This window comes from Anas platyrhynchos, chromosome 16 (genome assembly GCF_047663525.1).
Source record: "Anas platyrhynchos isolate ZD024472 breed Pekin duck chromosome 16, IASCAAS_PekinDuck_T2T, whole genome shotgun sequence".
Lineage (NCBI taxonomy): Eukaryota > Metazoa > Chordata > Aves > Anseriformes > Anatidae > Anas > Anas platyrhynchos.
The window spans coordinates 9,258,971-9,286,004 of NC_092602.1; the positions used below are offsets into that span (position 1 = coordinate 9,258,971).

The following is a 27,034-nucleotide window of genomic DNA, read 5'->3' on the forward strand; positions in this document are numbered from 1 at the left end:
TCACTGCCTCAAAGTTCAAGTCTGTGTCCCCGTAGCAGGGTAGATGCTAGGGAGGTTGAACGTCAGTTTTGCATCCTAACTGTAAAATTAAAAAAGGACATCTTTACTTTTATCCATAATTCTTAAATCACCTCTATCTAGCAGTCTACGTGTTTCTGTTAAAAGGTTCTTACAAGATGCGTTTCTGCCTAATGCTTCACGTAAGAAAATTGACCTAAACAACTGACATACATTTTTTCAGTTTATGAAGGTGTGTTAATTCAGTAACAATTAACCAACTTGTTAAGTGCTTCAATTAAAATGTAACCGATCAGATCAATTAAAATGTAACCACTGTTTGTCTATGCTTAGTCACTCTGAGGACACCTGATTTCAGGCCATAGTCAGAAGAAACACCAGGAGTTGGAATTGGTGTTTTCTGACGTGTACTCGCAGGATGGGGTCCCTAACTCTGGAAGTGTTGAATGTGTGTCATTCCTCGCCAGCTGTGTGGCATACGGCCAGCTGCAGAAGGTGCCCGTCCTTCCAGGAATCTGGGGAAAGCAGAAAAATGCTGACTCGGGCATTAGCCACAAAGGTGGCTGAGCTGAGGACCTTTGGATGTTGCAGGACTTCTCTGTTTTGCCCAGTTCTCCTCTGACCTGCACCTCCTGGCAGTCTGTGCTGGGCTCTCCCTCACCCAGGCAGTCTCTTCAGTCCATCCCCAGCTTCCACCCTGCGTCTTCTCTACTGCCTTGTCTTCCCTCTCGTTTCCTGTCTTCTCGCTGATCCTCACCAAAGGAATGTCAGAGTATTTTGGTACCATTGTGATGCTACCAGCACTTTTTGCTTCAACAATTTTACGCTTTCCATCTGCCCCTTCCTGCGCTCTCCAGACTGCATAAATGAGAAGTATCTCTGCATTTCCTAGCTTGCAGGTGTCTTACTCTTGGTTGTCTTGTCTCAAATTCCTGATTGTTTCCAAATTGTTGCCCAAAAGCAGAGACATGCTGTTGCCTGTGTGTGTGTGTGACTGACTACTAGCACCAAACACAAGTGAACAAAAGTTTAGATTTATTTTTCCTATGTTGTAAACTGTAGACAGTGAAAGACAGCTCTTGCACAGACTCCTCATCTGAGAAATATATCTGCCTCTCCACTCGTGCCCAGCATGACCATAATACACTCTGGAAATGTTATGTTTACATTCATGCCATTTAAAAATGCTGTACTTTTATTGACTTAGTTACAAATATACAGAAAGAAACTTCAACTACTTGTTTTGCCAATGTATGCGTTCTTCTTTGCTGCAACCATCAGCAGAAATACATCACCAGTCAACCTGATGCCTGTGAAAACCACATTAAATGAGAAGCTTTGCCCTGTTCTCTACCGGGCTACCTACAGAGGATCAGCATCACATCTGGGTCTTTTCCGATATGCTCTGTGGAGACAAATGAGAACGTGCTGCGAGGAATCTTCTCCACATCCAGAAGAAGCAGCTGCTATAGGAGCTCCTCACCACACTCCAGCCTCAGCAGAACGTGGGTGTAAAATGGAGTGGGAGCCCCACAGGGTGCGTCAGCAGTGTCTGTGCTCATGGTGTGCACGTGGGACTGGAGAATTACCTGTGCTTCACAGCAGAGGACTGGATGGCAAGAAACAAGCCATGAAGAAAACCAGCCCAGAATAAATTGTCTGCAAACAATGCCCAAAAGTCAGTTGTATAATAAGCCACTTAGCAAGTACTAGAAGCTTTCTTCCTAATCCACCTGTCACATGTTTTTATAGCTGAAAATAATTAACTCTCACTGTTGCTCAACAAGTAGGGGGCGATTTGAAATCACTTAATAACAGAAACAACAGGAGCACTGGGCAAGGTACTGAGAATTTCATCTGGTATCTGAAAAAAGAACTTAATCGTATTAATTTTTGTGTTTGAGAACCCAGATTTAGAAGCAAAAAAAGGCTTCTGAGGTGTAAGTTACTGTCTGGGTGGAGAAGACATACAGAAGATACTTAGAAGACATTTGCTGAAGCATTGCATGGTGGTAATTGATGATAAGAGAATAAGGCAGCAGTCTGTCCCTATTAATATGGATTCTAATATATAGATGTGAATATAGATGTGTTATTTACTACTGGAAACTTAAAATAGATTTTTAAATATTTGGAGAGATTTATTAGTTGATGTAAATTATAAATTTGCTTTAAATAAGCAGCAACATGATTTATTTCCATAAACACGAAGTTCTATATAAGCAAAGATCTGGTGGTGTGTGGCAGGCTGATATGCTTTGGCTGCTAGCTATGTACCCTTCAGTGGGTGTATGCATTTATCCAAGAGCACCTATGAACACCTCCTTGGGAAAGGAGGAAATCGATTTTTCATTCTCTCTCTCTTTCTTTCTTTCTTTATTTATTTAATCAAGGCCCATCTTAAACTCAGCCTTTGGGGCCCAATTTCAGATTTCAATACCTAACCATAGTGTCCTAATTCAGTATTTAGGTACCTGGCAGCGTGGCCTGAGTCTCAGTGTTGGCTGGAAGCAAGTACTTTGCATTTCAACTCATGGAAGTGAGCAGCAGGACAATTTTTTAAGCTGTGTAGCAAGAAAATAGTTCATCAGGTGTTAGAGCATTCAGCAGGTGGAGAGGCGGCTCACTACAGTTTGTAACATCAATCGATCTCCTAGAGAAAACTGATCAGATCCCTTGCCTATCCATGTTTTGCTGCTGTCGGGTGTTTCTCTGATTTACCTGTCCAAAAGTATTTCAGTGGAACCCTCGTGTCACCCTTGACCAGTTTTTAACAAGAAGCCTCCAGCTGGCTTTTCAGGAAGCCAGTCACTGAGAACGTCCCCAGGGCTGACAAAGGACAAGTCCGTGTTAGTGGTGCAGGCAGGAAGAGAGAGCAAGTGGTGGCTTAGGAGGAGTTTAACAAACAAAGTAAATAAGTAATGTGGACCGAACAGCTGCGTTTTCCACCTTGGCCTAAAATCTTTTCAAGGTGAACCTAAGAGTAATATGTTCTCCCTAACCCTCCTCCTCTCTCCGTGTCCCTGCAAGAGAACATAGCCACCGCTGAGCTTCCCCCAGGCGCTATTCTCCTTCCCTCTGCTACAACACGGTGGATTTGATCTCCTCAGGGCCTTTATACAACACTGCGTGGCTCTGAGCTTTGAAGTTCCGTTTCCTGAACTCCTCCGAGATTTCCAGGAAGGATTTCCCCTTTGTCTCAGGAAGGAAGAGCCCAATATAGAGAGCAGTGCAGACGCAGACCACAAGGAATGGGACGTAGCAGAAATGTCCGAGACTTTTCTGAGGAGGAGGAAAAGAAAAATACAGTGTTAGAAACACTCTGTGTGGTGGCAAACAGGTCACTAAACCCCTTTGCTACATGGACTAACTTCAGCCAGGGAGCATTTCTGTGTTCCTGGGTGAGAGCCTCCCATGCCTAGGTGCAACAGCTCCCCACCACAGTTTGGGAGATTCGACACAGCAGAAAGAGTATCTCAAAATGTCTTTTTCTGTCTTTCTGTCTCTACGTAATTGTACGGAATGGGGACCCACAGTAGGAAATGACGCAGGACTGCATGCTTATCAAGGATTTCTGCTCCATTTCACTTCATGAACCACATTAGGGAATGGTGCCAGGGCCTGGCAGGGGGAGTTAGATCACATCTCTAGTCCCAGCCATTCTCAGCTGAGGAGAGAGCGGGATATAGACCATCCATGCCCCAAATTAATCCATGTCCAGCCTCACATCAGAAATCACCTTAGGGAACACAAGGGAAGTTTAGCTTAAAGGAGTTCTGATCGCTTCCCTGATAAAGGTAATCCTCATGGCAGTGCTGCGTGTCTGCAGCTTGTGATATTCCAGGCCCTGTCTCGTCTCATGGTCATCAGAGAGAGCCTCTGCCTCATACAGAAGACCAAAAAGCCACAAGGGATGGCATCGCTGTGGGAACTCACCACAATGAACGGGAAGGCTGTTCCGACCAGAAAGAGGTTGAACCAGAGCAGGGAGCCGCAGATCATGTAGGCAGCTGGCCGGGACTTCTGGTCAAAAAGCTCGGTGGGCAGAACTCCTGTTACACCAGCTGGAGAAAGAAATGGCAGGAAAGTTAAAAACACTACGTAATACTGTTGACTAAAAACAGGAGAACACATACTAACAAGCAAAAACAACACGAAGTTTATGAGAACAGTAGTAGATTATTATTCAGTAAATTATTCTCACTCGTCAACAGTGCCAGAACAAGTGGTAATAGAGATAAACTGCAGCGGGGAAGTTTTGGGTTAAATATTAAGGCTGGCTAATTATTCAGACTCTCATGTTAGAATGAACTGCTGGGAAAGGTTTTGTAATCCACATTATTCTCACCAGGATCTGTGAGAACAGCTTATAATTAATTCAACCCTATGACACTGTAGGGACCGGGACAAGAAATTACCTCCAAGCCATGTGGTATGTGACACTGGCAGCTTGGTTCTTTTCTTACCTGCCCTTCCTTCAAATTCATGTCAGCAAACAGAGCCTCACATCTACTCATACTGAGCAAATACACACACATAACCCATGTACCCTGCCCCCAGGCACAGAAAGTAACGGGGTCTGCCAAGAAAATAAGTGTTAGTAGGCTAACAGACATGGAAATTGTGCTTCCAGGCATCTGCTGCTTGCACACATCACTGAAAGTCTGCAGTACCCAAACGTTTCAGTGCTAACACTCAGGGAACTGACCTGGTCCAATTCCAAAGCTCAGGATGTAGGCAAAAATGCAGGCCATGCTGAGATAGGGCATCCAGCTGATCCGAGTCTCCAGTCGCAGAGAACAACACAAAACCAGTAAGGACACAAGGACACTTACTGTTATTTGCCAACTCTAACCACCCCAGTCACACAAAAGGCAAAGCCCAGCTCCATTCCCCTTAAATAATGAAGTGAAGTTTGTCACCTGCTGGCTCAGGGCGACCATGAAGACCACGGCCCATCCTGCCATGAAGATATAGCCCCCCAGCAGCAGCGGCCTCCGACCAGCATAGTCTATGATCATGTTCTGCACAACGTAACAGTGAAATAAAACAACACATTTAACATCTGTTTACAGATTCCTGCCTGCCCCCTTCTGCCCCATTTCAGTTCTTTGTTTCTGTATTGCCTTACAGCTGATTCAAGGATACTGCCCACTTCTTTGCAGAAAGAGAAAGGTCTTTCAGAGGAAGGGGTCTGCCGGCAGGAGCCAGGCAAGACGGGTGTTCAGGCAGGATGAGAATGTCCCAGCTGCACCTAAACCCTGCCACTATCTGCAGTGACATGCAGCAAAACATATATATATATATATAATATGTATATATATACATATATGTATGTATATACATATTTAATCTAAAACTTTAAGGATATTTGGTGCTGAGAAATGGCAAGCTAAGTGGCTAGAAGATTTATTTCTCTATCATGTTAAGTTTGCTTCTCATTCTGGATGTATATTTTAGAGAGAAGGATTAAAAATCCTGGGCCCAGTGTGTCACTGGCACGGCTGAGGTGCATGGGTCAGGGTGGTAACTTATTATCACAAACTGCCAGGGTCTGGAGGCTTCAGTATCCCTCAGATAAACTGAGAACAGATTGCAGGGCACAGCCTGCTAGCCACAGCTTGTGGCAGGAATACTGGCCTCTGCTGCAGAAGAGAAAACTGAATGCTATGGACTCCTCTGCCGCTGTTCTCCTCAGCCTCTGAGGTTGCATCCACAGTTGTCTGGATAAATAGTGGCTCTGGTTGTAATCACAGATGTTCAACCACAGGTGCTGAGGATACACGAAAATAACAGTGAGCATGGATCACAAGCACAGCTTCCATTTAGACCCTCCCAGACAGCTTTCAGACATACTGTACTGCCCCGTTAACCCCTCTGGGCACGAAAGCTGAGCACGGCCTGACTGCTGTGCTGCAAAGTGCTTCCCTGGGATGCAAGGCGATGTAAATCTGAAGTTTGTAATTAACGGGCTCCTCCCTGTCAGCACAGCCTGCATGTCAGCACTGCAGTAAGAGTCTCACACAGGTAACAGATGCGATCAGTTCACAGCTCCCCGTGCCGATGACAACATACGGGATTTTATCCTGAGGAATTCCAGCCTCCTGGAACACGTAGGCTGCATAGAAATACATCTGGGAAGAGAACAGAGGAGAGAGCAGTAAGGGAAGGTGTCTGAAGATGCATCCCATTGTTTTTTCATGAAGGACCACGCAGAGCCCCAGTAAGGTCCTGTCTCACAGGCAATTTTGACAACATCCCTCTGAAGCTCGCCATAGTGCAGAGGTGTTCTTTGGGAATTAAGCATCTGAGATTTGAACCCTGATGTTGATGACAAAGCCTTTCAAAGCAAGTGGTCTGTAAAGCACCCACATAACCTTCACAGTGCAGAGCAACTGGAAGTCAGACTGCTAAATGCAGGCTGTTCCCTGGAACAAGAGGTCTTTACAACGGCCCATTACTAGATGTGAGAGGAAGCACTTATTGGAAGAGAAAGCCCTCATCAGCAAAGGAAGGCTGTTTCCTCAGCTCTCAGAAGGCCACGGTTGTACATAGATTTTATCTTGTTTTCCATGGTTTATTGGTATTTCCATTTAGCTTTCCCCATTTCATCCAGGGCTGGATGCCAAAGGGTTTTTTCCTGCATAGTGAATGGGCATTGTAACACAGACCTAGCGTCTGTACCCTTTTTTTATGCTCCAATTCAACTTTTCACTACTCTGTTCATGTCCTTCAGCAGGAAGATCTCCACAGGCAGAGCAGAGCACTATTCCTTCTTCTCCTGCAGGAGGCACATTAAACCCAACAGCTTGCACCCATGGCTCATGCTAGCGCTGCGGCTGCCAGGCTGCTTACCGAATCGTTCCCACAGAGCTGCATGGCGCTGCTCAGCACGATGATGCTCACCAGCTGCCACCTCACAGCTGGGTTTTGGAACAGCTCCCAAGGCTTCTTCGCCCTCTGACCTTTAGCAGCAGCCTGTTCAGCCAGCATCTCTTCCAGCTCCGCTCCCAGGTCGCTGTTGCCTCTGAGCTTCTGCAGGGCTGCAAGGACAAGGGAACCTCTCATCCCCTGGACTTTCCCTTCAGATCGCCTGCCTCTGCAGGCTGAAGGGTTGAGCAGGAGGTGATGGCTGCGGGAAGCTGCAGAACAGAGATGTGATCATGGTGCTGCCTCCACAGAGGTGGCAAGCTGCCATGCAGCCCCTTGAAGGACTGGGGGAAAGGGACTGCAAATCCCCGTTGTTTGACAAGAGAACATTTCCAAACAGTGCCATTTCGGCAGCCATGCCTCAGGCTCATATCTCACTTGACTTCCCTGGGAAATGCAGGCAATTAAGATCTTCTTGGTACATGTTTCCTGGAAACTAATTCCAGCTGCTCTGTATATGGGGATTTGTATGCTACAAATCTAAGCAAATCCCTTAATATGAATTTGCTGCAGATTTGGTCATGAGCTCCCCAGGCAGCATTTATTTCATTTCAAGGTTGCAAAACATATACCCCGCTGTGAACTCTAGTTCCACCTTTTAACCCTACCTTTGTATCAAAAAAAAAATCCTTTGTAGGAAGATGCCTTTCAATTATCTTAACAGATCAAACATTTTTGAGAATATAGAAGGTTCCTCGGCTTGGAAGAAGAAGTGCTCAGAAAGGGAACTTGATACTGCTCACATGTAAAAGTCATGGCACTGTTCTCAAGAGGCGACAGCCTAAGTCTGTGTACAAAAGCAGGATTTGAACCTTCTTACTGTGATTTGAGCCTTCTTACTGTGCATCTGCTCAGTCAGCAGATCTCGGGTGCTCAGCAGGAGGCTGGCAGTAACCCTAAACTCACCAGAAACACAGGATTCTCTATCTCCACGGTCAATCAAGAGGTATCTGGGACTTTCAGGAAACCAAGGCAGAGCCATGAGCTGGATCAGGGCAGGCACTGCATTGCTAGCTAAAAGGAACGGCCAGCTCTCCTCCCCTCCGAGGAGCTCTCTGGAGAAAAATAAAATAAAACATAATTGCTCAGTAAAATTTACAACAGAGCCCAGCATCCTCTGTGGCATGTGGGCACTGGAAAAGAAAGAAAAGAGAGGGGGAGTAAAGCAAAAAGGGGAAAAAAAGAAGAAAGAGAAGAAAGATTTAATAAGTAAAAACTGGGCTTCTAGCTCTACATTACCTGAGTCCGACAACCTGCCCCAGCACCAACCCCAGGGCTGTAAAGGATGCGGAGGTCAAGGCCACAGCTCCTCGGAGCTTCTTTGGGGCACTTTCCGCCAGGTACATGGGCTGAATGTTCATGCTTACACCTGGGCAGGGCAGACAAATGCTGGCCTCAGCTTGGAGACAGAGGAGACGAGGACAGGCGCCGTCAGCCATCTCTCCAGGTTGCCAGCTGGACCCTTCTGCTACAGACATGTGATGACTGATCTACCAGTGCCTATTATTCACCCAAACCTTTAATTTCCCTCTTACTCACTGCATAAGCTGCTAAACATACATTTGCATACTAATAAGTAGTAGTAGATGAAACTGAAACGTGGCTGGGCCTCAGTCCTATGGTCTTCTGAGCACCAAATCTGAGGTTACAAACGATGTTCCATTCTAGACCCCATTCTGGGGGTAAGGTCACATTTTAAGTCACCTGTGTCAATCATTATTCTCTGGGAAGAACTTCTATAAAAAAATGCACCATGGGACATGACCGATAACCTGCTTACAAGCAGAGAGGGATTGATTTTCACTCCGTTTCTGCCAGGGCTTCCCTCCCAGCATGCAGACTGCACAAGATACTGGAAGTTGAATTATTTTAATGCCTTGGGTCATTCTATTTGAGTTTCTTCCATCTCTGATTGCTACTTGTTACCATATTTGTTCTGCTATACTTCTCACATTGCCATACCTGCATTCACGCCAGTGAAGAATCTGCTGACCATGATCATTTCAAAGGATTTGGCTATTTGGCTGAATCCTGACAAGACGGCAGCAACGATCACAAAGACATTGTTAACCAGCAGGGACATCTTCCTTCAGAGAGAAGAGACACGGTTGTGAGCTCAGATGCACAGGGCAGCACTTTGGGGTGTTGTTAGCAAAACAGGAATCTGCATTAACAGAAAATCTGCATGGCTCACACAAGTAGGGCCATCGCTGACTACCACCACGACCATGGGGCGTCCCTGAAGGGCTGGGTTTAGGCACAGGGAAGGCTCCCTGGGGTTGTCACCCAGACTCACTGCTCCTGCACTCCCCACTTGAACAGGCAGGAATATTTCAATTTTTCAATATTTTCAAGTGTCACAGGTGGAATTTCTGTCCAAAACCAGGAAAAAAAGGAAGTTCTCCTGACCCGTAGTAGCCAGCAATTCTCTCCAGTCCCAGCGGGCTGCCCTACCTACTCTTAGGAATCTTTCTCTTATTCATGAAGAGAATGATTTTATTGCTAAGTAGTACAAGGTGAAACTTTTCGTTGGATAAGAAAGCCACGTCCCTTCCAGGTCTTCACAACCATGGAAAAAGTGGCTGTGGGGGACAGCCCTCCGATCCCACCCCAAAGCATACCAGTGCCTGCGTCTGCACGTGAGAGGAGCACACCAAAGGGACAGCACACAGAGGGAAATTCTTGGGGTCAGGAGGGAAGCACGTACAATCTAACCTCCTACTGGGCTATGTTGGTTACACCTATGGTGATTTTCTCTAGGGAACTAGGGACAGAACTGGGTTTGAAAGACAGGAGAGGAGAGGCAAATGTTTTTCAGGAACACAAGCACAGAGAAAAAAAAAAAAAAAGAGCAGATTTAACAAATACCCCCTAAAATACTTCAGTCAGAAAGGCAGAGGCAGCCTGTGGGCTGGGAGCCACATGGAGCTGGGATGCAATAGCTGCTCTTTGCAAGCACCCTGTGTTTTTCCCATGTCCTTCCTACCAATTCCCACAGTTTGTTCTGAAGAAAAATCTTTGGCCTGTTCTGACTTCATGATTGAAAGGACGACACAAAACTGGGCACAAAAACGGTGGTGACTGTGTAGGTGGGTGCTGTGCCGTCGATAACTGCAGACTGCTTTCGTGATTTGTAACTGCAGTGGCTATCTTGCAACAGGGGTCATAATTCTTCTTGGACTACTGAAAGTTGCAAAGTGTAAAGTAAAATCCAGCACCCTCTTACCTTCCCAACATGATGGCCATGGGACCAGCAACAACAGCCCCGGCGAGTCCCCCCAGAGGGTACACAGAGACAGTGAAAGACCAGAGCAGCAGGATCATGTTGTCCTCCGGGGGAACGCCCGTGCGCTCCTGCCAGGTTTTGTTCATGAACACCTGGATGTACTGCGAGGGAAGGACAGTGCTGTGTAACCACCACATGGAGAGAAAGGATGCTGAGAAGTGTAAGGGCTTCCTTATTCATGTACCTGCTTATTCCGTGCTCATGCCTCTAAACCTCTGGCTAGAAACGGCCTCCAGTTTTCCTGATGTGTTTTTAACAGGGGGCTGAGGGTGTAAACCTGTAGCTGTTCAAAGTTGTACTGGGTTTATATCTGCGTGCAGCTATCGTGGATAATTTAAAACATTTTCATGGGCCTGATTTTGAGTTTAAAGGCAAAATTCAGTTTTATGGGATGGAGGTTGGAGAATTTTAGAATTGGATTTTCTAAAACAATTGAAATGAGGCTTTCGAATGCATTCTTCTGACACTAAATCCTGCATGAGGGTGGCTCAGGACAGCAAAGTTTGGTACCTCAGCTGTGAAGTTTACAGAGGAAACAACACATTTTCACCCTCAGCACTGTCAGTCTTCATATTTTTGGTGGCATGCCACCATCTGAAGACACTGAGGAAGTGTCTGCCCAGGAAGAGCCCCAGGGACTAGCAGTACTTACTGAAGTTGGAGCATTGATGATGGAGATGTTGTAACCGTATTGGAAAGTGCCTCCAATCCCAGCAGCACATACCATCAGGATCAGGATCCTGCTCTGAAGCTGAAGAAGATGGACAGAAAACAGATGGCTTTCTTGCACAGAACAAAATGGCTCAGCAGACATTTGGCCCGGTCACACTGGGTAGTGTGTACTGAAGAATAGAGCAGGCTACAAATGATGTCGTGTAATAGGAGGTATCAAAGATGGAAAGAAGAAAAAATAGGTTTTTAAAATCTATGTCTCCCTGTACTGCCAAATGATGTTATTAATCCATTGGATTAACAATCCAGAGTCTGGGACTGCTTTGGGGCCAAGACCTGTGAGTGTCTTTCATTTAATATTTAAGGTATATGCTTACAAAAAGTCAGTATCACAACAGTAAATAGTGGTAGAGACCGGTGTTATTGCTTCAGTTAAAGTAATTTGTTACAAAAACCAGTACTCACGTGATGAATTATTCAAGAAGCATTGCCAAAGCTTAATAACTCCTGAATCATTTCTAGCTAAGCCTGGATGGAGCTTCCCTGGAGTATAGGAGATGTTCTTATGGCTATTTATACCCGATGCACTTCTGATGCAGTGGCATGCTATTTTTTGTACCTTTTTGTTGCAATTATACAGCCTTTGTCCTTTTGTTTTAGTTTAAAATAGAGCGCCTTTCTATGCTGCATTTTGTACAGAGCAGGCCATGTCTTTTTGCTGAACTTTCTCATCACACAGTTGCTCCTACAGGTCCTTGTGTTTAGCAGGCTACAGCTGAATATTCAGCCACAACATTTTCTACACTTTCAGTGTTGCGCTGTGGGTGCAATATGTGGCAGAGGTGGTCCTGTGTCACGTGCTGTGTCTCCCTGAGGCCACCACTGGTGTTGCCCGTTGCTTATATTGCCTTTTAATGGAGCTGCTTCATGCAGCATCACAGGATCAGGGTGTTGGGGAAGTCTCTTGCCTTTTCAGGGTGTAGACAAGCTGTCCCGGCTGGCACAGTATGGGAACTGAGAGCTCACTGGCAGGCTTGTGAGCAAGAGACTTTCATTTTTCCCCCCTCATAGCAGGATGCCCTAAAATTATAGCACAACTGGGTGTTCACATCACTGGGGCTAAGTCTGACAGAGACACTGCAGAGAAACTTTCTAAACATTTCTGCTGATTTTTCCTCCTCTGTCACATTTGTAAGTCTCAGGTCATTCTTGCCATGGTTGCGTGGACACTTTTCTGTGTCTGACTGCCCCCGGATGGACCGACTGCCTTTGTAGAGGAGCAGTCAGCAGCATCGTGCAGTCAGCAGCATCGTGCCTCCTCACTCAGCGCCTCCATCCTCGCTGCAGCCCCACCACCAGTCCTTGTCAGTTCACACCTAGTTTCTGCCTGCGCCCTCCTGTACATGAGATGTCCCTTGTCTCAAGACCACTCAGAGCCTGCTGGGGACACCTGGCCCTGAGCCTGACACCTCCTGCCAGGACGGCCTCTGCCAGCCCCCTGCATGCAAACCCCTCCCTGTGGGACAGCTCTGCAGGGTGTCATGAGGAGCCCATGCTCAGCCTTGGCTGTTCGCCACCAGCAGGGTCACCCCAGGCTAGATTTTGTTTTGCTACATGAATATGACTCCACTGGCCCTGGGAAGAACTTAAATTAGCCAGTTCTGGGAAGACCCCTCTGCTCTGCCTGCTCCTTTTCCTTTCAGAGATCCATCTACCAAAGAGAGGAAAATTTTGCCTAGTGTCCCGAGAGTTTTTTGAATTGCAAATTAAAATAATCTCAGATTTTTCCTTTTCTCAAAGCCTTTCCCTGTAAATAACTTCCATAGCAGCCTGAGAAAGAATGTTCTCCCCGACAGAGGAGAAGCCAGGCTGTTCCAGCCCTGCAGCAGGAAGAGGCTGAGCTCTCCCTTGTCCCAGTTAGAAGCGGGTGCGTTTCACTTGCTCGCACTTCCCTTGGCTACATCACTTCCCTGTCTCATTACTGAAACCAGAGCTAAGGATTGTGCACCTGATTCTGCCTCTGCTTCTCCCAGTTATTCCAGTTCTCCAAGTGAAAGAGATTTCCTCTTCCCCAAGAGCACATTTCTTCTTTCTTAATCACAGTGTTTAAGGATAAAATGCTCCTGTTAATTTCCCTGTTTTCATTGTAGAGTGCATCACCTATCAGGTCCTGTATCACAGCCTTCTTTTGTGGCTACGAGCTAAGGGAAGATGGTTTGCTGCTCCTTGAGGAGCCACCAAGCACTTCTGAGCTCAGAGCCGAGCTGTATTACAGGGTTACCTTCCCAAACCTTCCTTAACACCTGCCTTCTGCATTACTGTCCTGGCATGCAGCTGCCAGGAGAGCCATGAGCCTGTCAGCTTTATCCCAAGGACTGTGATGAGCCGGACAAATAATTCTACAGTAACTGGTCAGTACTTACACAGCCATATAAAAACTGGGGAAAAATAAAACCTGTCAACAATAATAGTAAAGTAAATGGTTTTTACCAGTTTCTGCAGCTTGTTCATCGGTAGGTTTTCTTCTGTCTGCCAAAGCTGCTGGTGCTCTCAGCGGTGCTTTAAGGGATTATTTAAATCTCCAGCATAGGAATGTGTATTGAGTCACCCATTACATTAGGATAACACACTTGACTTGGCAGGTGTCTTGCCAGCTGATTTACATTCTCTAAACAGAGCTGCATGTTCATTAGCAAGACAGCTCAATTAATTTTGTTGAAATACAGAGCAGTTCAGGGAAATGTTTCTGCAAGATCCAGAGCTGCCTGAATTCCTGTTGAAGGCCGGTATGGCGTGCAGCATGGATTCCCTCTCCAAGCGTCCGATGTAGCTGCCCGGTAGTGTTTGTCCAATTAAATGTGATCGGAGAAGTAAAGCCTGAGCTATTTTTATGACCGCACTTGTCCTAGAACTCAATCTAGCATCCGCAGGGCAAACCAGAGCATTTCCCTCGGTCCTGGCTGTGGCAGGAACCAGCCCCAGGCCTCTGAAATCCGCTGTGAGGCCAAGGCCCTTCGCCGTGTTCCTGCCTGCACGGTGGGGCGACAGGCGAATGGGAGAGGAGGCTGCTGGGGGACGAATGACTCCTGAGTATCACATCAAAATGTTCTCGGTTCCTTTTGAGCTGTCACAGCATCTCGCCCGCTGCTGTTCTGCCGTTGTTCAAGCATCTCCGTGCTGCTTGTGAGGGGACCTGGGGCTGCTCGTGCCACAGGGTGTGGGTGTCTGTGCGCTGGGACACATCGCTCATGGGATGCACGGCGCGTTACGTGAGCACGGCCGTGTGTTGGGGGAGTTCTGAAACAGCCAAGATCCCACGGCTTGCTGCAGCTGAGCAAACCACGCTGCCAGGACGACTACGAGAAGTTCCCCTGACAGTGTTCCCACATCGCCCGATGAGGAATTTAAGAAATATTGTTGCCAGCAGCTGGCTTCAAGGACGGGATCTATGTGACTGCTAATCACAAGGGGGTCGTTTCCTCGCAGGTGGGGTTGTTTCATGCAGTTGTCTGAGTGCTTTTGACCGATAATCTTGCGTGAGACACTACCCGCCCCTGTTAAATCTGCTATAAAAGTCAGGCTATATAAAGAGCGCATCATCTGACCATACTGGTGGCTGTCGTGCTGTCGGCCGTCCCTCCTGCACCAAACGGAGCCCGAACAGGCTGAGAGCCGGCGAGACGCGGAGAGAGCCCTGAGAGCCGCGGGGAGCCGCGGGGAACCGCCGGGAGCCCGGGAGCGGAGCTGAGGCACCGGGCGGGGTCGCGGTGAGGCGCGGAACATCCGGGCCCGAGCTGCGGCGGGTGGAGGGAGGCGGCGGTGGGGCCGCCGGGGGAGCGCCGCCGTGTGGAGACTGGGAGCATAGCGGGGGGAGGGGGGGGGTATATTAATGCTGATTAATGCGCTGTGCAGTATGACAACCAAACAGCAGCTCGCTATGGCAGAGGCACAAGCTTTGTCAGCACCGTCTGGGACTGACAGACCACCGAGTACAAAACCTGAGACCTCAGGAACACGGCTGGCACGATACTTTCACCGGTTCCTGCACCCACCCCAGGGGTGCGGGTTGCCCTCCCCACCCCATGCACCGGAAAATCTTGCTGAAGCTGTGCTGCCAGCATCTGTGCCTCTGGCAGGCAGCAAGAAATCCACTCGGGATGCTTCGCCAATGAGAGGTGCGGCAGCAGCTTGCAAAAATCGACCTTCACTGGAGAAGCTGCTCCAAGAACTGCTAGAGAAATTGGGGAACTTAAAAATTACGGATTCGGAGGAGCTTCCTCTCTCATCTGCCCCACCAGAGCCAGCTCCCTCATTATCCATCATTACAACACCATCGGCACCTAGGAGGGACAGGTGCTCCATCATACGTGATGCCATCACAGAGGGGCATAGGCATGCTACATCCTTGGCCTGCCCTATTATTATCGACCTCGTGCAAGGCACCGGGTTGTGGCAGCTGCATGATTGGAAGCTTTTACAACAAGCTCAAAAAACGGTTATGGACTATGGTTTACAATCCCAGGCGGCTCGGCAGATAATTCAGTGGATTTTCCAGGAAGAACTAATGTGTCCGCTTGACTGTCAAAACTTGGCACGCGTATTGTTAACTCCTTCCCCATTGTTATTGTTTGTGGTTAGCACAGGGGGAAGCGGGTCAGCTGCGTCAAACAGGGGACCCTCTGTATGGGATTACTGCAGAGATGTTAATGGGGACGGGTCCTTATCTCAGTACCCAGGTTCAGCTGCAGTTCCCTGCGATTATTCACCAAACAGCTGCACAGCTCGCACTGAGGGCTCTTCTTAGTCTCCCAGGGGAAAAGAAAGCACCTCCATTCGCATCTGTAGAACAGGCCCCTGGGGGACCATATGCTAAAGTTATCGATTGGTTGTGGGCAGCAATTCCTGATCATCCTGATCTAACAGCAGAGTGTAAAAGCAGTATGTTTAAAGTGCTTGTGTTTGATAATGCAAACCCCCAAAACTCAAAACATCTCAGTTACACTGCCAAGAACCACACCGGTAGAGGACGTGTTGGAAAGGGTACAGAGAACTGATCAGTCCACGCAACCTGACAACCACGCAAGTGGTGGCACAGGCTGTACAGGACTGTCAGAGATTTGCTTTTATGATGCCCTCCATTAACAAACAGGCCCCGGCAAAGCACTGTGAATGGCTAGTGCTTCCGCAGGGGATGAGGAATTCCCCTACATTATGTCAATTACATGAGGCCTGGGCATTACAACCAATTCGGACAGCGTGGTGTGAAGTAATTATTTACCATTATATGGATAACATTCGGTTTGGTAGGCCAGAATGCTTCTAGGATTCAGATTTAAAGTTCATTCAGGATACCTTGGAAGCAAAACGGTTGAAGATAGCCCCAGAGAAGGTTCAACGGAAACAGCCACGGCTATACTGGGGATGGAAAACATCAGACTCTACTATTTGTCCACAGAAAGGTGATATAACTACAGTGTTACGTAATTTGATAAATGTACAAATGTTCCTGGATAACATTCAGTGGGGTCGCCACATTGTACGAATTACTAATGACGACTTAGCTATATTAATTATCTTGTGTGAGACACTACCCGCCCCTGTTAAGTTTGCTGTAAAAGTCAGGCTATTCGGGTAATGAAGAGAGAGCACCATCTGACCTTACTGGTGGCTGTTGTGTTTTCGGCTGTCCTTCCTGCAACAGCCGTGTAACGTGCTTCACATGTAACATGCAACGTGCTTTACATGAACAGAGCTGTTCATGGAGGCATGGTGGAGGAGTCTTCGTGCAGTGGATCTACATGTATGTCACACCCCTGGAGTACAGAACTAAAACTCAGCTCTGTTCGAAAACCCTGGTTAAAAATTAAAGAGCTCTATGCAGTGGGGGCACTCCTTTTACCTCTGAGAGGCTCCAGCTAAATTCTAATGAGTAGAAAAGGCCTCATTGCATGGCTACTGTGGCCTTTTCTGTGACCTTTCATCTTTGTCTTTTGGCTTGTCTTTCACTAGGGTGGGAGCTGTGCACTCTTCCCTTGTTAACTACCCGTAATTGCAGCAGGCTGGGGTAGCTGGTAGCCCCCTGGCAGATGCGGTGCTGGTTATTGCTCCAGAAATGGCTCCCTGTGCCGTGAGGGCTGCAGTGCCAGCAGTGAGAGGATTGCCCCTTTCTGTAAGACAGCTCCCAGTGAGAAATGGTGTGTCCTCATCGGTCCTACAGACGGGGCCCAGTGGAGGCAGAGGGGCTTGTGTTGCCAGCACTAATAGCAGAGGGGCTGCTTCACATAATATCTATATCTATATGTTACATGTGTCTATATCTATATATCATTATATATAGATATATGTTAGGTTTAATCATGTGTTTTTACATCCTTGCATCGCGCAGAGTGCAATTCATGTGGGGCCTGGCAGATTTCAAAGCATCCAGAATAAGAATAACTTATTTTAAGCACTTCTTTGTCCCGGATCAGGTTTTACAGACCTGTTCCACAGCAGGGCTGGTTCCCTGCAGGGTTTGCACCGGGTGCTGCATCAGCGTCAGCCACTAAGCGGCAGGAGAAGCACAAGGTTTACTCCAGGCTCTGAATCCAGGTGCCAGCAGCTGCCTGTGGTTTGTGGCAGAGGTGACACAGCAACTTCTAACGGGTTCCCAGCTGGTAACTTGCTGGCTGAGGAAGCAGGGTGTGAACTGTAAGGGGTAGCAGCCACTGCCCCTTGGTGAAGGCAGCACGTGCTGATGATGGTAATACGTTCATAAAGGAAGGAGCTCGTTCTTTCTGCTGTCCTTTCAGAATGAGGCCAGGTTCGGGCACATCAATTCCATTAAAAAAACACATAGCCTGTATTAGCCATGAGCTTCCTCCTTTTTCCTAGCATCTCATAAGCAAGAATCGCCTCGTGTGGGTCTTTGTCCCCTCGGGTGGTGGTGTACAGGACACCTGTGGCTTGCAGGTGGCACGTCGCTGGTTGTTGTAGACACTGAGAGGTGTCCCGGGAGCCTTCGAGGCAGGTGGGGATCACTCCATTTCTAGCTCCCTAGATGGAAGCCAACACGTCAAAGCATGTCTCTAGCTGGATAGGAGGCAAAGGAATGCAGCTCACCCAGGCAGCGTGGGCTCCATCCATACCCTTGGGCCCTTACACCATGAAGCTGATGCATCCTTCTCATTCCTGCTGTATTCAAATAAAAATACGTCTTTCTGCAGTGGCCTGGGCAAGGGCTGCCTGCTTGGAACAGCACTTTGTCTTGTTTTTCCAAGGTAGATACATGCACATTTCTCTATTTAACAGAAGATAAAGGCTGTATTGGTCACAGTCCAAAGGAAATCCTACAGGTATGTGTTCGCAGCTTCTGCTGGGCATCCCAAAGGGCTTTCTTCAAGCCCCTGCTTATTTCACTTCTGCACCTGAGCTGTGCAGAGCCACTCTCTCCAAAACGCGTCCCTCTCTGGATGCTGGTGGAGGCACCTCCTGCAGTCACTCAAACTCCTGACTTTGCAGGGAGCCAGCAGGGCTCCAGCACTACCGCGGAGACCTACGGCCCTCTTCCCTCAAATACTTTCTCACTGAACTCAAACCTGTCATAATTAGGGGAAATCTGATGCCATGAGCACAGGAAAGCAGCTATTTGGAGAATGTGATGGCAGTCGCTGTGCCAGTAATTACCTGGCTGCAGCAGCAAGTAGGAACCGTGCCATTAGGAAAGCTTATCAACACGTGCTCTGTGATCTGCCGCGCGGAAAGGCTCCTGGACGTCACTGGTTTCACCCAGGATCCTCTGGACTGACTGCAAGAGGAGGAAAGGGGCCCCATTTCCATCTGTGGGGCTTGGCTCCACGGGATGAATGCCCCCTACAAACACTGCACTCCCAGGACAGTCGGAGCTGTTCCCTGGCTGGGTGTTGGCTGTCCCCCAGGCTGTAGCCGGGCTGTTTCTGCGAGGTGTTCTCTCTTTCCTGTAAGGGCCGTCATGGTGAAATATGAAAAACCTCCAGCTGCTTGTCCTGAGTCCTGCAGGTGTCACTAGGAAGGCAGGAGCAGACAGGTAACACATCCACAAACAAGCTGTTTTCTTGGGGGAGCAGCCAGCAGCTCTGCTGGTTTTATGGTGAAAGCACTGCTTGTAAAACTGAGCTGTTAAAAGGGATTTTCTGCGTAGGAAGCAAATGCCCTGCTGTGACACCATTATTCCATTTCCAGCAGTTCTGTAATGTTCCTTAGGAAAAAAAAAAAAAAAAAACCTGCAATCTGTGTAAGGTCAAGGCACTGTGTGACAACTCCAGGAAATGGGCTTCATTGCCGAGGCTTCTCAGGGCAGGGACCCGATGCTGACAGAGCCTCTGCTACCACCCAGCCACTGGGATGCTCTCCAGCCCCGAGGAGACGCGTGGGGGCTGAGTCCTGTGAGGACACGAGGGCTGACGCGGCCAAGGCAGCTTGCTGCTTTCACTTGCCAGCTACAATCTGGGATGCTGGAAGAACGGCTCAGTGTCCTGTGCCTTGGTCAGCAGTTGATGTTTTCATCCTCCTGATAAGCAATGTGGGCTCTGGGAAAACCGAGAAAGCCCAGAAGACTCCTGATAACTGAAGTGCCCTTTTCTCAGTGCATTTTGAGCTGTAGGTGAAGCTGTAGCTGAACTATTCCCGTTCCTTCATCCTTTGGACCATACTCTGGTACAGGGCCTTAGAGAGACTGGGGGACCTGAAAGTTGGGGAGAGCAGGGGACACGCAAGGGACGGGCACTGACCTGTGCCACGTGGCAGTAAGTGGTGCTGGATGTGCCCGTCAGAGGAGAGGGAAATCTGTGCAGGGATGTCACAGCGTCAGGCCCATCCTGATGTCTTATTTAACACCCTCTCGGACAGATCCTTTTCTTAGAGCTGTTCCCAGCTTACTGAGAGCTACCTGGGCTGGGACACGTGCATCGTCCTGCCTCCCTGAGCACCGAAGTGCCACTGCTGCTCCTGATGCCTCGCGGGGGTCTTCACCAGCCGGCAGCGTGCTCGGTGTGTGTGCTACTGTTGTGCAGCCGGGCACAGACCTTCTTTTGTAGGAAACGAGCATTGTTTGTCGTTCTCGTGGTGATCTGGCCACAGCAGTTATGAAATGAGCGTTACAAAATGAATGCCCTTGCATGATATTCCCCACTGACAGCCCTGGGAGGTGACCTGGGGTGCAGAGAGCAGATCACAAGGCAGAAGAATGTAACAAGAGTGATTAAGCACTGCGGAAAAACAAAGCAAAACAAAACAAAACAAAACAAAGAACCAACAACTATGCTAAGAGACGGAGCTTTTCTTTCTTGATGTTCGTGATCAGAAGCTGTTTGGAAGAGGTGCTGGATTTGGATGTGTGACCAGGCTCTGCTCTAGGACGTTGAGGTGACGTCTTCCTTCTCATGATACGCCAGAAGCAAAGCTGTCTTTTTGAACCAAAAATGCATAAGAAATAAAAACTACACAAACTTTGATTTACCACAAACCCTGTGCAACCCACATGTCCTTGGAGGACTGAGCAATAAATGCTATTTTTAGTTTCTTTCTAATAAACAAGCAAATAATAAAAAAACAGCATCCAATTCTGTATGATTCATCTTCCCCTGACTTCAGCCATCAAACTACAGAGTGAGCTGATGTGTTGTAGGAAATCCTCCAGTGAAGGAGAAGGAATTTATATATGGCCATTAAACAGGGAAAAGTAAATACTCCAAGTGCCCCGGGCGGTTGTGATTACACGGCTTATCTGTGCACCGCGGGTTCATGGAGCTGAGCTTCCAAAACTGGAGGAGAAACACTTCGTGACTGCCTTGTGGTGGATCTGGGGCTCTTGGCACTTGTTGGCCATGCTACCAAGGACAGTCTGAGAGCAGAAAGAAGCCCCCCAGGAGGATTCCTCCGGCCGTTGTGCACAGCCTCACACCCTGCCCCTCAGACGGGCAGGGGGCTCGTTGTGGTGTTCATGGTCTCCAGGCTGGGTGGCCTGGGGGCGAGCTGATGGCATGAAAGAGCAGAGGGCACATGTCACCAGCTGGACACTAACCGAGACCACGGCTGGGGGCTGGTTTTGGGCCCGCCAGCCCCTGGTGGCCCTGAGGCTCCTGCTGGAGGGCGCTGAGCGCTCGTTAGGGCTGTGCTGACGCGGCGCACGGCTCCTCTCATCTGCGACCCCGCAGACTGCAGCCTGGGCAAAAGGGGAGCTGCTGCCTTTAAACGGAGCATCTGTTTATTCTTGAAACAATTAGGGAGGGCAGTTAGATCTTGAACTCGTTACTGAGCCCAAAACAATTATGATAAAAACAAGTTCCAGATGGGCTTGAGAGGAATTGTTTTTGTCTTTACTAAATTAGAAAGGATTCCATGTCTTCAAGTTCCTCTGGCATTTATGGACAGGAAACATGAATTACACACAATAATTTACTACAAACAAAGGAGATGAACTGTGCGACAGCCCATTTATCTTTGCTCATGTGCCTCCTTGAGGTCTGTGAGCTGCTTAACTCATGGGGAGAGTTCGAGCTCTCGTCTTTGTTTGCTAACTCTTGGCTGGTTTGGTTTGCAGAGACGGGAAGCTGTTGAGTTTCTGTCACAGTACGAAGCTCACCTGCCACCCCAGGTAAATGCTCGCATGTTCGAATGCTTCTGCCCCATCCCTGGCAGTGCCCAGGGCCAGGCTGGATGGGGCTTTGGGCAGGCTGCTGTGGTGGGAGCTGTCCCTGCCCAGGGCAGGGCTTGGAGCCAGATGATCTCTAAGGTCCCATCCACCCCAAACCCTTCTGTGAGGCTGTGATTCCTTAAAATCACCCCAGAAATGGAGTAAACAAAATGAGAGGTAACAGTAGTGGTCTGTCACTGTGTATTCACAAAACCATTCCCCCTCAGGAAATATATATTGAAATCAAAGGCCAAATGGATCCACAGCCAACAGCGCACAAGACCCACTCTCTCTGATGCGAGGTGGCGGAAGGACGTAACTCCCAAAGCCCATAAAACATGACAAGGATTGTAATAAAGACTGAAGCTGCCCCGGGCGCCGAAATGCATGAAGTCAGCTTGGCTGGGCTCCGAAGGGAGTGAGATCACGGGCAGCAAGCAGCCTGGGAACCAGGGGTGTCACGGGGTTGTTCGGCCTCCTCCCGTGCAGGATGGGAGCTTCCTGATGCCTTTCATCACCTTCCCACTCTCGCCCCTTGGCTCACAGAAAGGACGGCCTTAAGCGAAACCCTGGAGTAGATGTCTCTGGTTTTGGCTGTCAAACAAAGGAAAAAAGGAGAACGATAAACTGATGACATTGTTTTACATTTCATGTAACGTCTGATTTGCACCCAGTCCTCCGCGTGGCGTTAAGTGGGGATCGGTCATTGGGGCTCTCATCCCCGTGCAGCCAGTGAGGCTGAGCTCCAGCACGCCGACCTTCCAGCCCAGCCTCCAAATGTTTGCCTCCAGCACTGGTTCGAGCAAGGCAGGGGCAGGAATCACAGCGCTTGGGCTCTGCCCCTGCCCGCCTGCAGCGAGAGCAAGTAGGGAATCTCTCATCCCCTGTCCAAAGGAGCAGAGCCTTGTTCACTGATTTCATTCATTTGTTCACTCTCAGTTCCTGCGCTCAGCTGCAGTCTCCCCATCAGCGGGGGCTGCACACCGCAGAGGCACAGAGCTGCGCCCGGGGGGCATTTGGGCTGGGAACCCCCCTGAATCCAGGCAGCACCCTGTGGAGCCTCGCGGGGTGCTGGGACCAGGCGAGCCTGGGGGGCTTTCCCAGCCCAATGCCCGCGGTTCTGTGCTGCTCGAACCCCTCGGTCCCATCTCCCAGCCGGGCTGTGCCCATCGAGCAGTGCCGGGGGGGGGGTGGGGGCAGGCAGGGGGGCTCCGAGCCCTGCCGGGGGTCCCTGGGCGCTCCCTGCGGCACCGGGCGCGCCGCCACGTGCAGCGCGCGCTGCGAGGCCACGCCCCCCGCCACGCCCTCGCCACGCCCCTATCACGCCCCCCCTCCCCCCGCTGATTGGCCGCCCCTCTCCCGCACGTGACCCCCTCCCCCCTCCCCTCTCCATCGGCACCCAGCCGGCACGAGGCGCGCTCCCATTGGCCGGCCCTCCCCGCCCGCCGCGCCGCGATTGGCCGAGGCGGGGGCGTGCGCGCGGCGACAGAGGGGGGGGGGGTATAAAAGGCCCCGCGGCGGGGCCGGGCCGGGCGGGGGCCGTGCGGCCATGGCCTACGCGGGCTTGGCGCAGGAGTACCTGGGGGTGCCCGCGGTCACCAGGGCCTACACCACCGCCTGCGTCATCACCACCGCTGCTGTGGTGAGGGGAGGGCCGGGAGGGGGGGGCTGGGAGGGGACGGGGCGGTGGTGGCGGTGCCAGCCGCGCTGTGCTGTGTCCGTGTGTTGTGTCCCCGCAGCAGCTGGAGCTCCTCACGCCCTTCCAGCTCTACTTCAACCCCGACCTCATCTTCAGGAAGCTGCAGGTCAGGGCCGCGGGGGGCTCGCGCTCGGCCTCTGCCTCCTCCGGGCAGGCCCCGGGGGTGCCGGGCCCGCGCCGCCCCCTCCCCCTCCTCCTCCCACCCCCTCTCTGCTCTCTTGCAGGTCTGGCGGCTGGTCACCAACTTCCTCTTTTTCGGGCCCCTGGGATTCAGTTTCTTTTTCAACATGATATTTCTGTATCCTTTGGTCGCAGTGCAGCTCCCTCATCTGCCTGACGTGTGATTTCCCCCCCCCGGCCCTCTCCTGCTCCACACTGATCCAGCTCTGCAGCCCTCTTGGGCTGGGGGCTTCCCTCAGCGCCCTGGCTCCGAGCCGCAGCCATCCCCAGGCTGCCACGGCCGTGCCCACAGCCCCCCCAGCCCGGAGAAGCGTGTGGGGGGCTGCAGCTCGTGCTGGGGAGCAGCACCTGGCCCTGGGGCTGAGCCTGGGCTGGCAGCAGCACAGCAGCTGCTGTTTGCTTCCCCTGTGGTCAGTGCTGTGAGGTGGAGTTCACTGGGCTGTGCTCTGGGGCTTGGACACCTGGCTGCTGGCTTCCTGTGACAAGGGCTTACAGCTGGCTGGTTCCCGAAGTCACGCTGGGGACACAGGGTGACCAGCTGTTAATTTCCTATACTGCAACCCCTCCCTTCTCTCCTGCCCTCAGGTACAGGTACTGCCGCATGCTAGAAGAAGGCTCCTTCCGCGGAAGGACAGCTGACTTTGTCTTCATGTTCCTCTTCGGAGGGTTTCTCATGACAGTATCCTTTTGAGCTGGCTGAGGCCCTCTGGGTTCTTCTGAGTCGCTGTGAATAGCGTTATGCACAGTGATGGGCGTGAGGTGGGTGTAGAAAACTGAACCACGGCTGCAATGGAGAGCACAGAGCTGCAAGTATGAGAAGCAGAATGCCTGTGTGCCATCTGCCATCAGCGTGCTGGGCACCGTGAGCCCACCTGTTGCTGGCTGGAGGAGCTGTCACATGTCCCCATCACAAGAAGTTTGATTATTGTAAGACAAAATAGTCTGGATAGGGGAAAATATCTCCTTCACAAGCATACAACCTCTTCTGAATGTCTTGCTGCTGTCTTATCTTAAAGTCCTGCTCTCCCCTTGGAGCTCTGCGTGGAGCTGTGTGAGCTCTCAGGGCTGCTGGCCATGCTTGGCTGTTGCCTGCTCAGTGTCCAGCTGCTTGAGCAGCCACGTGCTTGGCCTTAGCTGGATTTGGAGCCCAACTGCAATGGGAATTTTCTGCCTCTGGCTACCTCTTTGCCCCCTGGATAAACAGGGCTGCGAATGGCAAAAGCTATTTCTCCTAAAACTGTTCCACAGAAGGATGGGTTCTCAGCTGATGGGTTCTCAGCCACGTGTGGCTTGTATGCAGAACCAGCTCACAGGTGCTGTAACGAAGTGAAGGGCTGTCCCTGATGGTCACTCCTGATGGTCTCAGTAGAGAGGACTTTGTATGTATTTGATGGTCTTTGTAGAGAGGACTGGGCTCCCTGGTCTCAGTAAGCAACATAAGGAACGAGCAATGTGGACACACCACTGCTGAGTGTCTTGTTGTGAGGTACAGGGAGGGAAACGGTGGGGGGGGGGGGATTGGTACATCTCAGCCAGCCCCGGAAGGGTTTGGGCAATGTCCTGCACACTGACCTGCTGCCTTTAGCTGTGGCTTTCCTAGACACGTGCATCCTACACCTGGAGGGAAGGTTTTTCTTTGACTCGGTAGCTGCTAGCTATTTGGTCTCTTTGCCAGCCTGTTTTTCCTGGGCCAGGCTTTCACCATCATGCTGGTGTACGTGTGGAGTCGCAGGAACCCTTACATCCGCATGAACTTCTTCGGGCTCCTGAACTTCCAGGCCCCCTTCTTGCCCTGGGTCCTGATGGGCTTCTCTCTGCTCCTGGGCAACTCCATCATCATTGACTTGCTGGGTAAGTCACAGCCAGTGGGAGCTGGGGACAAGGGCGCTCTGCAGCCACAGCACTGCCAGTTCTGCTCTCGGTTTCATCTTATTTGAGGCATGGGTTTTCTCAAGTGAGCTGGCTGAACTCTGTGCCCTGTGTTTTGCTCTGTCCTACCCAGGACAGAAGCTGGGTGCGGGGAGCTCTGCCCCACTCTGGGGCTGTCTGGTTCTGCCTCGCCTGCCTCTGCACCCACATAAAGCATGATCACAGTGAACAGCCAGGCTGCTGCTGCAGCACAGAGGGATCTGGTGGGAGCTGGGGTGTGGGTACCCAGCCGAGGGGTTCCTGGAGCTCTGTGCTGTGTAAGCTCCCAGCAGCTCTGGCCCCACAGGGCAGGGAGGTGCGGCTGGGCCTGACCTGGGTGTTCTCTCTCCCCAGGGATTGCAGTGGGTCACATCTATTACTTCTTGGAAGATGTCTTCCCCAACCAGCCCGGAGGAAAGAAGTTGCTTCTAACTCCCAGCTTTCTGTAAGTAAAGCTGTTCTTTTTGTTCTGTTTTCTCGGGTTTGCTGCAGTGCTTCCATAGCAAACTGGTTTGCATTGTGGGGTAACCGTGTTTTGGCTGTTACTCTTCCTGCTGCTGCCTCGTGCTAAGCCCAGGACCCCAATGTATGCCGGTAGCAGCCCAGCTCAGCAGCTTCTGCCTTTGCTGCAGCAAGCCCTGGCACTCTGCACACTACGTGTGGGTACACAGGGTACATAAAGCAGCTGCAGGTACTGAAAGTGTTGCTAGCTGAGCTGGAGCCTTCTCACTGCTTGTGGAAATGCTGGATGCAGGCAGTTCTGCTTTATTTTTTTCTAAACCACTCCTGTGGTTTAAGAAAGCAGAACATGTTCTGCTGCATGCTGGGGATCACAGCTGTCCTTGAGGTTGAAGTACTGCCCTTGCTGCATGTTTTGCTGAGAAGCCGCTGCTTGTGCAGCAGGCCAGGGGCTGCTGGGTGCAGCCAGGCTGTCAGGGGCTGGGATGTTCCTTGGGGGGCTGGGGGTTCCGTTTGTCCTCAGCTCCCTTTCCTAACCTGCCTGCATGGTGGGATGGGCACATCCCTTGCCAGGAAGATGGTGTTTGACACACCTGAAGAGGATCCCAACTATAACCCCCTCCCTGAGGATCGTCTGGAAAACCAGCCTGGAGACCAGGACCTGAACCAGCAGCCCCCCCAGTAACACGGAGGACGCCTCTGCGGCCAGATTCCTCTCCTCCAGCTGGGTTTATGCTGTGCCCCAGATCCCACTGGAATAATACTCATTGCCGCCACCCTGCCGTGTCCTGTTTCACTGTCTGTGTGGGTAACCCATCGTCCTGTCCTGCCAAGCGGTTCGCAGAGCTCTGCACATGAGAACTGATGAACGCTTACGGAGGTGTCCCAGGGACAAGGGCTGGAATCTGCCATGGCTCCCGTTACCTGGTGGGGGAGAAGGATCAAGTGGGGCGTTAAACCAGTTACTCGTTCTCTTGCTGTTACTGACTTGCTGTGTGCCAAGTCACTTCTGCCCTCTGTACAAAGACTGATCTCTGCTCTCACTGCTGTGAGGCATCTGTGTGGGCTTCTGACCAAGTAGTACCGCTCGCCATGATGTAAGCACAACCAGGTCCCCAAAGAAAAACCTGCCGTAGTGGAATGCAGCTCAGCCTCTTCCATTCCTCTAAGCCCCCCACCCTCTTTCACTGTTGTTTCCAAAAAGTCTTTACATTAAAGTCTTTATTTTTCA

General features: G+C 50.3%; 2 protein-coding genes across 8 annotated transcripts; one reads left to right on the top strand and one right to left on the bottom strand.

The window, feature by feature from the left end:
* Positions 1-1,036: 1,036 nt before the first annotated feature.
* On the bottom strand, positions 1,037-14,712 carry LOC101796050 (solute carrier family 2, facilitated glucose transporter member 11). Of its 6 annotated transcripts, none has more exons than XR_011803815.1 (13): positions 13,397-14,712; positions 10,887-10,985; positions 10,175-10,335; positions 8,911-9,035; positions 8,188-8,413; positions 7,855-8,003; positions 6,874-7,061; positions 6,042-6,152; positions 5,659-5,791; positions 4,941-5,042; positions 4,727-4,802; positions 3,955-4,082; positions 1,037-3,300 (listed from the first exon to the last, which is right to left on the bottom strand). XR_011803815.1 is itself a non-coding variant. In XM_072024499.1 (12 exons), exons 1-12 carry the CDS (start codon positions 13,415-13,417, stop codon positions 3,100-3,102), a joined length of 1,587 nt encoding a protein of 528 aa, XP_071880600.1. In that variant the 5' UTR covers positions 13,418-14,704; the 3' UTR covers positions 1,037-3,099. The 6 variants fall into 6 exon arrangements, 4 of the variants coding, with proteins under 4 accessions (XP_071880600.1, XP_071880601.1, XP_071880602.1 ...); XR_011803816.1 differs by having other exon boundaries at positions 8,188-8,317; positions 13,397-14,704; XM_072024499.1 differs by lacking the exon at positions 5,659-5,791 and having other exon boundaries at positions 13,397-14,704.
* An 8,330-nt stretch (positions 14,713-23,042) lies between these two features.
* Positions 23,043-27,034, top strand: LOC101803640 (derlin-2). Of its 2 annotated transcripts, none has more exons than XM_027470236.3 (7): positions 23,043-23,199; positions 23,297-23,362; positions 23,481-23,554; positions 24,022-24,115; positions 25,092-25,287; positions 25,699-25,789; positions 26,377-27,034. In XM_027470236.3, exons 1-7 carry the CDS (start codon positions 23,107-23,109, stop codon positions 26,486-26,488), a joined length of 726 nt encoding a protein of 241 aa, XP_027326037.1. In that variant the 5' UTR covers positions 23,043-23,106; the 3' UTR covers positions 26,489-27,034. The 2 variants fall into 2 exon arrangements, with proteins under 2 accessions (XP_027326037.1, XP_027326038.1); XM_027470237.3 differs by having other exon boundaries at positions 23,050-23,199; positions 23,300-23,362.